The 12,440-nt window shown below is 41.1% G+C and overlaps 1 protein-coding gene across 19 annotated transcripts in view; it reads right to left on the reverse strand.

Annotated features, from left to right (window-relative positions):
• Nucleotides 1–12,440, reverse strand: part of STAU2 (staufen double-stranded RNA binding protein 2) — a 218,507-nt gene that overhangs the window by 151,319 nt on the left and 54,748 nt on the right. For all 19 annotated transcript variants that reach the window (XR_004644768.1, XR_004644767.1, XM_034763136.1 and 16 more), the window contains 2 exons: nucleotides 7,921–8,028; nucleotides 100–312 (listed from right to left, as the gene is read on the reverse strand). Coding sequence is in view for 17 of the 19 variants with exons in the window: in XM_034763136.1 (XP_034619027.1) it covers nucleotides 100–312; nucleotides 7,921–8,028 (321 nt within the window). In the remaining 2 variants the exon portion in view is untranslated. The remainder of the gene's footprint in view (nucleotides 1–99; nucleotides 313–7,920; nucleotides 8,029–12,440) is intronic.

Here is a 12,440-nt window from a genome sequence, read left to right on the forward strand (position 1 = left end):
GAATGGACTATTTGACCTCATAGGTCTTTTCTATCTTTAATATTAATAAGCCTATGACTTCCTAAAAGATTGCTTGTTGTGACATATACAAACACTTACCTTTAATATTGTTTTTGGGCGTTTTTTAAAGTAAAGTTTTGGCTTTTCAATCACAGGAAGAGGTGGAAGTTTTTTCAGTTCTTGTAAGACAGCCATTGCAGCGCGTTTCTTTGAAAGTTTCTTACTGTTTCCTTCTCCTTCTGCAGAGAATTCTCCTACTGAAACTCGAGTAACAAAGCTCTTCATGTGTGGAGGGCCACTTTCCTTAATCACCTATTGAACAGAAAATTATTTCAAGTCAAATCATTTTACAAGAACACATACCTCATCTTTAACCTTGTAAATGCATCAACACAATGTAAAGACATGACCATGAGGTGCTTATCACAAGTACAGCTTTTTTTTCATGCAAACTGGTTTCATGAAGGTTAGATCTGCATGGGGGATGGGAGTTTTGTGTTTGGGACAGAGTTCAGTTCTGCTGGTTGTTGGAGGAGGAAGCAGCTACTTAATTTAATTTCATTTTCATAATGTGTATTAGGGACCCAGAGCTTTGAATAGGCACCGTTTTCTATTACTTTCAAAATCAAAATAGATACTTACTATTTCACTAGTATGCAGCATTGCCCAGTAGCATAGAACCATTTGCTGAAGAACAGCAATGCCAGAGTAAAGGGGACTCAGATAAAGAGCTAAGCCAGTCTTAGTTCAAGAACTGTGCTTTTAATAGGTTTAAACACTCAACCTTCAAAATATTTCAACATGTTCTATTAAAGTCCCTCCCATCCCCAGGTCACGTCCCTTACATTATTTAGTTTTGCCATTACCCTATAATGAGGTCTCCTTAGGCATGTATTTCTTTTTCAAACTCTGTTTTATGGTAATTTCACACGACAATACAACAGTCAGTACATACATCAATCAAAAGACACAAAATGAAGGTGAACAGACAACTACGTTCGAATTTTCCCAGAAAAAAGAAGTCTGTGGGTTCTGTTAGTTTTAAGCTCAGGACTGCACTCAACCTTTGTCTTGAGGTAAAAATTTCCTCCCCACCCTAGAGTGCGCTCTTATGGCACTAGTTAGAAGAGGACCTGCATGAAATCCTAGCCCCACTGAAGCCAATGAAAGTTTTACCACTGACTTCAATAAGTCAGAATTTTACCCTTGTGTTTAACACCGTGCAAAGACTGCAACAAGGCCGTAGAGGTTTCTTACATCCTTTTTCACTACTCAGGGGTCGATCAGTCTGGTTGTGAATTTCCAGCATGGTCAGAAGAGGAAGATCTAGCATTTCTATTCCATTCTCCTTCCAAAGTGGCACAGATGGTACGTAGCAGGCCAAAAATTCTGACCCAGAGTTTCTTTCCTTTTGGAACACCATAAACCTCCAGCAGAGCAGAGCTTATACCGTGCAAAGCTGGTAACTCTGCAACTTAAGCTTGCAAAGTAACAAAAGGTGTATCTAGTTCTTAAAAGATTTTAACATTCTTTTATTTTTAAACTAGGAAAATGAAAATATGAAAGTAAACCTCAAGGCTTTTGTGCAATAATTTTCAACCCTGAAGTCAGGGGAAAAGAGGTCATGTCTTCACAGCAATGGTATCTTCCAGTCTCTTTTAAATTTGTACCTTAGTATATTACTGGATGTTGTTATATGAATAGTATAACATGGACAGATTGTGGAACATGTTTAATTTAAAATTACTACAAGAACTTTAGCGTTTTCATTTCCATCTTTTGAGTGTTTGAAATCATGATCCTGGCAACAGCACAAGGTAAGTGTTTGTATTCATATATAGTATAATGTATTTATAAAACTACTCAGACAAAAGAAACACACAGAAATATTTATAATGACCAAATGGGAAAGGGCAAAAACTACTTGTGGAAGAAATACCGCTGTCAAGTATTTTTTAATGTCAAAAGAATTATTTTGAAAAAAACCTAGTGTCTCTTTAATCCTTTAAACTTCTAAATACACTACACATGGAAAATAATTGCCAGCAAAGACTCTTATTGACGTCAGTGGGCTTTGGATCAGGCCAAATATCAAAGTTAGGTTCTTTTGCAACAACCATCTTAACCTAAAACCTTTTTTGGCTGACCCCAGAAATTCAGACTGTTTTAAAACTTCTTCTACTTATTATGCTTTAAAACATTTGTGCTATAAATTCAAGAATACAGAGGTTTATAACTGAGTTCAATCTTCACTAAACAAAAATACTATCCACTTTAGATACTAGAACACTACAATGCTGCATGAGTTGAGAGATTCATCCTGCAGCTGAGAATTTGAGTAGCAGTGACAGCAATATTTTCCCTGTCAGTCCTATTCCACAATGAGAAAATACAATGGGCCAAATTCATGCCTGGTGTAATGACAAAGGTTAAATTATAACAGGGATGAATTCAGCTCAATTTAATGAATCATGCTGAAAAATGAAAAATAGGAGTACAATAGCAGTGAAGTAAGAGGGAGTGTAGATGGCTGGGTCATTTGAGATGATGAGATGTGCGTTATGTTGGCCAGAGGGTAAAGAGCTAGTAGTCATCATGGGACAAGAACTACAGGAAGATCTAGAAAAAGGTGGTTCGAGGCACTGAAGGAGTACATGGAGAAGGCTGATGTCAGCTTGGAAGACACACGTGAGAAGAATGCTTGAAGATGTAGAACATGAGCCCCCAACCCCTGCTCACAGGAGAAGGCAAAGGAGAAGCCCACAGGTGGCATTTTGAAAGATGAGATTGAGATTAAATGGAGACATTTTTAAACCCTAACAGAGAAGCAGAAAAAAAAGCTGAGTAAATGAAATAAAGGCTATGTCTACACAGCCCTCAGTTCAGACTACAGGAGTGTATAGCGTGCACTAAGGTGCTGCACTGTTAACTCCCCCGTGTGGATGCAGCATGCACAAACTAAAAGATTCCTAGTTCATGTTAACGGAATCCTCTTCAAACAGAACTACATTAAAACGTCCACACAGGATGTTACAGCACAGCACTTTGGTGCACACTGCTATTCACACCCCCATAGTCCAAACTGTGGGACAGTGTGGACAAGCCCAAAGTCAATTATAACCATCACTGTTTAAGGTTTTAGACAATACCAAAAAAAATCCACAGGCTAATGCAAATGAAAACACAGGCATAAAATGTAATATTCTGCCAGTATTAAAAAAATCCACATCTTTATTAAACGTGTAGAAACTCTAAGGTTAAACCCTTTGAGCAAAAAGTCCCCACAAGTCGGAGTGAGGAAGATTGGTATCCTTCCACCCTAGCTAGAAGGGAACTACCAAACATGTCCTTGGAGACGGGCAGGCCTGAGAATGGATACCAAGTCTCATGATGAGAACTTGGTCACAGCATTAGGCAAGCCATTATCTTTCCTAGTGATCAGCTGCCTCTCAATGACAATGGGACAGGAAGACAACTCTCCTACTTCTCCTCATGCTGTCTTGCAAAATCATCATGAAAATTTGCCAGACCAAAATCTTCTCACTCTTGATGTTGATAATGAAAAATTGATGTTATTTTACTTGCCCACTCAAAATAAATAAAGTAATTAAAATAAATTAAAATAAAAACTATCCCCTGGCAAGAGGACAATAGCAATCTTGTACAGTTGTTCTGATGCCTTAAGCAGGCGAAATCAGTTAAACCTCCTAGGACTCCCCATCTCAGCTTAAAAGCTGAAAACAAGACAGGGAAAGAAATTTTGACTGTGACCCCTAGCAAAGGGAAACACGTAACAGATGAGAAAACCATCTGTGACGGGGCATGCATACCACACACTAGGCCGGAAAGGGTTAATCCCACACTATGGGCAGCACAAGTCCCGCCCCTTAGACCAGACTGGGCATGCTCCAAATGCTGTATAAAGAAGAGCAGCCCAGCTCATTCTGGGCTGACTGCCGGGGAAGAAGGATGCTCAGTGGAGGCTCCAGCCGAGGAGCCACTTCCTGTAGGAACCAGAGAGCCTGAGGCCCAGACCGGAGACCAGTTGCCCACAGCCAGTCAATAGGAGTCAAAGTCCCAACAAGCTACCTGCACCAAGGAGCTTAGAGACCCCCAACAACAAATGGACCCCAGCTTCAGGGCTCACGGCAAGAAGGGGCCCGGGGGGTTGGAGAGAGTGGTACCTCGCACCCGAGGAACGTCAGCGTCTTGCAGTAGGATCCTCACTGACTGGGTGGTAACCACGCTCACTACTGACAAGGCCCTGGGCTGTGGAGATGGAGGGGCTGGGTCCCCCTACTCCCCCCCCCCCCCCCCCCCGCCACCATCCACCCCAGGTGGCAGCCCACTTCTCTGACTCTGGTCCCTAGACCACACAGCCCTGACCCCGAGGGCAGCTGTACTGACTCTGACCCCTAGGCCGCACAACCCTGAACTCAAGGGCCATGGTTCTGAGGCTGGCCACTAGGCCTCACTGCCTTGAACCCAAGGACCACCCTTTTGAATCTGACCGTTGTGCCTTATCGTGATGAGGCCTGAAACAGTTGGGCAGACCGTTACTGTGGTGTCAGCACACCCATCATCCACTTCAACAGGAGACGGGATGTGCATACACTGCCACACCCTGACACATGGTATTGTCCACCCAAACAATGCATGGTTCTCCCCCCAAAATTTGCCAACTGCAACATTAATTATAGTCAGTCCTTTCTTTAAAGAATGGAAAAAAACAGAACACACACACAAGGAACATAAAATGCATAAACCAGTTTATAAACCTCCATGAAACAATGAAGGCAAAAGGCTGAGATTTCTCTTTACTGCCCAGCAGGAAGCAATAGGCAAAACCCTTGGTCTGCAGCAGCAGCTCATAGGGCAGGGGTAGTCAATCGGTGGACTGAGGGCCAAATCCAGACCACCAGATGCTTTCAAACGGACCCTGAAATCTTTTTATTTACTTATCATTATTTTTTATTATTATTATTATTTTCTCTGGAGTCTGGACCTTGACTATACCTTGATCAAGAAATTTGGACCTTGACAAAAAATAATTGACTACCCGTGTCATAGGGTGACTAACGACTGTACTCATCTTTAAAACTTGCTCAGTAACAGACCCACACAAGTCCTAAAATAGCTGCAAGTTGCTGCAGTGGGGGCACGTTATAATCCCTCCGGCCTCTGAACAGCCCTGGAAAGCACATACCAGCTACTGGGCTGGAGTAGAATTCGTCTACTATAAGGTATTGATACTTTAAGGCATTTTTAAAAATCAATTCTTTAATACACAGAAACTACTTTACATGGCTTCTGGAAGTTCTTTGAGAACAAATACTAGCTTTACTTATCAGGCAGAGTAAGTGAAATTATGTGATTGGCTAATGGGGAATTACACAAACTGCTAGGACCAAAATTCTGCTCTGTTCCACCCATACAATCACACTGACATCATAGGGCAGAACCTGGCCCCTAAGTTACATTACAAATTCTCCCCATTCTCCAAATATTATGCAATTCTGAAAAACTGTTCACATGAAACATTAAATACCTTTAACCATTTACTCATCTATGTAACAGAGCACAGCTTTAATATTTACTAAAGCTTTGTCAGATGAAGAAAATGCTGAGCATTCTACAGCCATCATATGATAAAGATAATGAAAGCTTTAATGCATGACTGGAATAACACAAAATATTCTTAAGAACAATCTCATTATAAACACCAGATCCTGCAGGTTATCACAAATTGGTTAGTCATTTTACTGAAATATAAGACCTCTTTTTAAAACAATACATAGGTTAAGCCTCAAGTCTAGCCAAGAATGTCAACAACATTTACATTTAATGACACTAAATAACACACACAGAAAAATTGATGTTTTTGAGAGATTAATTCCTGTGATTTTGAAAATATTCCCAATATATATTTTTTTAAATTACATGTTGTTCCTTCTTGGTAGGTAGGCAAGAAACGATCCTTTTATAATTAATGGAAACAACATTAATAGTAATAACATCCTTCAGAATATTCTTGTGCAAATGGCACAGTAGAGTTTCCCTGTACCAGACATTTCCACCTTCATGTCTTCTTACCTGACACCACTTATGGCTGGAACAACCTCCTGATTAACACCTCCAAAGCACCGTCACTCTTCACCTTCAAAAATCTTCCAAACCCCCAACTACTGTGGACTCATTACCCATCTCCCTATATGTTAGTGTACTGATTTAAATGACTCTGTGTCACAGGGTAAATGGCCCCTATATTTGAAGTTGGAGCCAGCGCCCGTGTGCCACAGCAGGTGCTCCCACTTGGCCAATTAAGAGGGAGGTGCAGCACCTAGGTGCTATAAAGGACCAGAGAGAGATCCAGTGAGGACGACTCCCAGAGAGTCAGAGCAAACTGGTTCAAGTCAGGAAGGGGAGGTGAGACCAGGGGACTGGAGGAGTCCCAGAAGAAAGCTGAAAGTAGTTTCTGGGACAAGGCAAGAGAACAGCACAAGCAGTTTGCTGGCTGGCATTCCTGAGAGAGGGATGAAGACAGGAGGAGCAGCAGCAGAGGGAGTTGCCTGCTGACCCTAAGCCTGAGAGCTGGAACTGAGGGCCAGAAAGGGCTGAAGGCAGGGGAGTATCAGAGGAGCTTACCCACTGACATCACCAGGGCCCAAGAGCCAGAACCACAAAAGGGTCAGGAGGAGTGAGGGATGCTCCCAGCACAGAGGCTGTGGGGGCTCCCACTGAGAAGAATGAAACTGCACTCCAGTTGGAAGGGCTGAGGTGGCTGTCCTTGGACAAGAGAGGACTGAAAGTCTGGGCATGGTTGAATGCACCAGTATGTGGGGCATTGAGGGATGAGATGTCTTGAGTTTTAATGACTGCTTGCATTGGGGTGAGAATTGGACTACATATTTGGGACTCCTCTTGTGGACTATGATGCTGTAATAAACCAGTCCCAAGGAGGGGTAATACTGAGATAAGAAAGCCAGAAGTGATGTTATTAGGCCACCTGAGTGTGAAAACCGAAGCAGGTGTGCCTGTCATGCCATGACCTGCCACAGGATGGTGCTCCAGGCAGGCTGCCCTATGAAACCCTACATTGTGGTAGCATGTGGCTGTGGAGTATAAACCCTTTAGTGGCAAGGAACCTGTTATTTGTTTGGCACCATTACTGTAGAGCAACTTGTACCTTTATAGCACTAGATAAATAATACAACCATTAACTATATAAGCAATTGTAGTCTAGGCGACTAGTTATGTGAGTAAAGTTATGCATATGCTTAAGTATTGACAGGATCAGGGCCTAAATAGGGAACATTAAGCGAAAGAGTCGGCCCATAGATAAAATGGGATTTGAGGAGGAGAAAGACGTGGAGACTGAAGTAGAGATAGGAAAAAAAAGAAGTGATGACATTACCAATAACTCTTTGAGAAGGGGACATGTCTTGTGAAGTGTCCTTATGGGAACTTTCATGGTGTCTCAATGTCTTGCAGCATCTCCCAGGATTAGGAGAGAAGGTCTATGTTGCCTCTCTCTCTGAGTGTGATTTTTTTTTCTATGTTGAACATGGCTATCAATTCCAATTTACACCCCATGATGGCAAAGGATAAACAAATAGTCACTACCATCCATTAAAGACTGAAGGACAATGGACATATCAGTGTCTACACGTTTGGCCCACATTTATTTGACAGAGCAGCCAATTTAATAATATAAAATGACACCTTAGATTCAGATTCATTTTCAATTTCATTTCCTATTTAGAATTTGCATGCATTTATTTGTAAGAGTAGCGAGTTTGTAATGAATGCTCTCACCCAGCCTTTTTACTTTTAGTTGTTGCTTATTACGTTTTTATAAACACTCATAAGACAGCAGACAGCTCAATATATAACTGGTTTATTCAGATAAATAACACATACCTCAAAACTGACAGGCATGTTGCGCTTCAAGGCAATTTCAAACACTATGCTGATCTCAGATTTGTTTGCATCTTTTTCTTCTTCCGTTTCCTTTCCTGCCTCTCCATTCTGCATCATATAAAACAAAGTAAGCACATTTAAATGCTTGCTTTCAAGTAGCAGAAATACAATTTCCCCTTTATTCCTCAATGTCTAGAATATATTTCCACCAAAACAATACTGTGTAAACTGCAGTATTTCATAATTTAACTTTAAAGAGATTTAATATTTATACGTAATTATTTCAAAGTATAAATTACAGACTTATAGTTACTTAGTGGTTTGGTAAAATGTCACATTTATGAAATAACTTAGTCTCTCATACACCTTCCAGAGTGAAACTTCCTTTGATGTTCACCTATTAATTACCGTAACCTGTCTGAAGAGCCATTACATTTTTTGGTCCCTGCAAGTGTTCCTGACGTCCTATAAGTCACACCATATTATGACCTGAGTAACACATTACCCGCCATCCACTTACCTGTAAAATCGACACAAAATGTAGCCATGCTTTATATTAAGGGAACAGTTATACATGGTTATAAAGGATTAATTAAAAAATAAGCAATTTTTACAGACTTTTAAGCTGATTAGAAACACAAACACACACTATTCATGCCCATAACAAGACTGTTACAGTTCCAGGGCAAGCTGTGTCTTTGACCGCTCTCTCTTTCTATGGACCTCAAAGTACCAGACCCACATCTGTATTTCTCTCAAGGTGGAATTCTCCTCTCAGTGATCTAGCAAGGGCACCATTCTCAGGCTTCCAGCTTTCCAGCCGTCACCTCTCTTGGAGGTGGAGAGGCACGTCCCTCTTCCTTTTGACCAGTACATTTCCAGGCTGCACCGTTCCTGGTCTTCACTGAGTATTTCCCAGCACAGACAGGTTGCCTGAAGTCAACCTGCTTGCTTTCTCTTTAGAGACAGTTGACAGATGTAATCGCTACAGTTATAGGATACCACACATCACTTCCCATGCAAATCTACTTGATTCTGAAGGTAAATAGCACTAAGAGCAGAGGTGAAAGTAAGCCGGTATGGTCCGGTATGGCGTACTGGCAAGAGCCAGTACACCGTGCCAGACCGCACCAGCTTCCGCAGTGGGGATTTAAAGGGCTCTGGGTTCCCTGCCGCGGGGAGCCCAAAGCCCTTTAAAACCCATTTGCAGCTCCGGCAGCCGGACTCGGGCGGGGATTTAAAGGGCCCGGAGCTCCGCGGTGGCCGGAGCCCCAGGCCCTTTAATTTGTACAGATACAGAACAATGTGGACAGCCCAACAGAAGTTTCAGTTAAGAATCTCAGATTTGTACAACCACAGCTTATCCTTTGGAAGCCTGGATATCCTGAGGGACCTGATAAAATTATGCTATTATATTCTTGTGACTGGGACATACAGTTTAATTTGAGATCCTATTGCTTTTGTTGGGTAAATAAATAACTTTTCCAGTTTCACATACACAGACCATGAAGAAATGAGCATCTAAACAGAACTACCCACATAATTTATTTCCCATTACTACTTATTAGTATATATACTTGGATGATAGCAGTTTACTTTGTGGAACATCAGAAAATAAATGATGTTAACAAATATGATCGCTGGCAAGTGAAGAATAAGCAACATTTTCCTGTCCTCATTAATGGACATCTTGAATTCAAGGACTCTTCCTGAAAAAATATAATACTAAAAAACAAAAACAAAAAAACAGTATGGAACTAAAAAGTATATCTCAATATTCAGACTTCACAGCTTGGGTTTTTTAAGACAGCATCCAGTCCTTCGGAAAACATAAATGAAGAAGAGAAGGAAAAGGAAAGGCCATATTTTCCTACGATCTTTTAAATCATCTTAAATTACACTGGTCTACAATTTTTGAGAAGTCGTCTGCTTCAGAGATAAAATGTGCTATTCATTATGTATTTTGATGTGCTGAATTCAAATATGACAATTAAAACTACTTATTGGCTACTGTTTCTAAGATATTTAAGTTTTTACATTTTATGTTTATGTATATTGTGTAGATAGTAGAGTTTTAATCATAAATTGTAAACCTAGGCCTTTTCATGTGTTTATGGTTGCTTTACATAATATTTCACCTGTCCTGTGTATGTAACACTTTAAAAATCAGCAAAAGGGTTATATAAATACCATTTATTATGAAACAAAAGGCAAAAAACTATTATGTACATAGTTTAGTCCTATTCAGTGTCTACTCGGCGCTTCTTGGCTTGTCTCTTGTATTCATTAAATGGAGCATCTCTTGTCACTGTCCAGCAATAGTCTGCAAGCATTGATGGGCTCCATTTGCCCTGATAGTGTTTCTCCATTGTTGCAATGTCCTGGTGAAATTGCTCGCCGTGCTCGTCGCTCACTGCTCCGCAGTTCGGTGGAAAAAAAAAATCTAGATGAGAGTGCAAAAAATGCATCTTTAGTGACATGTTGCAACCAAGGCTTTTGTATGCCTTATGGAGGTTTTCCACCAACAACCTGTAGTTGTCTGCCTTGTTGTTTCCGAGAAAATTTATTGCCACTAACTGGAAGGCTTTCCATGCCGTCTTTTCTTTGCCACGCAGTGCATGGTCAAATGTATCATCTCGAAGAAGTTCAACGAATTTGAGGACCAACAAAGACATCTTCCTTTACCTTAGCTTCACTTAACATTGGAAATTTTCCACGGAGGTACTTGAAAGCTGCTTGTGTTTTGTCAATGGCCTTGACAAAGTTCTTCATCAGACCCAGTTTGATGTGTAAGGATGGTAACAAAATCTTCCTTGATTCAACAAGTGGTGGATGCTGAACACTTTTCCTCCCAGGCTCCAGTGACTGTCGGAGTGGCCAACCTTTCTTGATGTAGTGGGAATCTCTTGCACGACTATCCCATTCGCAGAGAAAACAGCAGTACTTTGTGTATCCAGTCTGCAGACCAAGCAAGAGAGCAACAACCTTCAAATCGCCACAAAGCTGCCACTGATGTTGGTCATAGTTTATGCACCACAAAAGTTGTTTCATGTTGTCATAGGTTTCCTTCATATGGACTGCATGACCAACTGGAATTGATGGCAAAACATTGCCTTTATGCAGTAAAACAGCTTTAAGACTCGTCTTCAATGAATCAATGAACAGTCTCCACTCATCTGGATCATGAACGATGTTGAGGGCTGCCATCACACCATCGATGTTGTTGCAGGCTACAAGATCACCTTCCATGAAGAAGAATGGGACAAGATCCTTTTGACGGTCACGGAACATGGAAACCCTAACATCACCTGCCAGGAGATTCCACTGCTGTAGTCTGGAGCCCAACAGCTCTGCCTTACTCTTGGGTAGTTCCAAATCCCTGACAAGGTCATTCAGTTCACCTTGTGTTATGAGGTGTGGTTCAGAGGAGGAGGATGGGAGAAAATGTGGGTCCTGTGACATTGATGGTTCAGGACCAGAAGTTTCATCCTCTTCCTAGTCTCACTCAAGTGAGAATGATTCTGGTGCATCAGGAACTGGCAGTCCTTCTCCATGGGGTATTGGGTGTATAGCTGATGGAATGTTTGGATAATGCACAGTCCACTTTTTTTTCTTTGACACACCTTTCTCAACTGGAGGCACCATACAGAAGTAACAATTGCTGGTATGATCTGTTGGCTCTCTCCAAATCATTGGCACTGCAAAAGGCATAGATTTCCTTTTCCTGTTCAACCACTGGCGAAGATTTGTTGCACAAGTGTTGCAGCATATGAGTGGGGCCCACCTCTTGTCCTGATCTCCAATTTTGCAGCCAAAATAAAGGTGATAGGCTTTCTTAACCATAGTGGTTATACTGCGCTTTTGTGATGCAAAAGTCACTTCACCACAAAAATAGCAGAAGTTATCTGCACTGTACAAGGCATCTCTGCTCACTTTGGCTAAACAGAAATGTGTACCTTTGCAAAATCAAACACTGACAAATAAGAGAGCACGACACTGTATGATTTCTAGAGCTAATATAGGGCAATTTGTTCAGCAGAGTGATGTAAGCTTCGTTATGATTGCATCATCCATGACTTCTAGGAATAACATGATGCAATTCATATAATGTATGACGCAATACCAGCTTCAGATTGCATCATTCATTGTTTTGCCTAAAAAGCAAGTACTGTCCAAACCCAGTCAGATTTATTCATAGATCCAGTCAAAGATGTATTTTAGTCATTTCTGGTTTAAATTGAGATCCCTTCCCTTTGTAACTCACTTATCCTCTGCCATTCCCAAGTCAAGGGTCGTATATACTGACCCAATAGCATATCTTGAAAACTAGAGCCAATCAACAATTTTAAGCATCATTTTCGTTCTCAGTAACCCAGAATTAGTAAAGTTTGACTACATTTATTTCAGAAGCATTTTGGCTGTAGAGCAGTGTTATCTTTCTTTTTTAAAGACTCCTAACCAATCCTCTTGAACGACTTGAGTAAATAATATACTCCCTGATCCAGAAAAGGAATGATGGC

The sequence above is a fragment of the Trachemys scripta genome, chromosome 2 (genome assembly GCF_013100865.1).
Source record: "Trachemys scripta elegans isolate TJP31775 chromosome 2, CAS_Tse_1.0, whole genome shotgun sequence".
NCBI classification, from domain to species: domain Eukaryota; kingdom Metazoa; phylum Chordata; order Testudines; family Emydidae; genus Trachemys; species Trachemys scripta.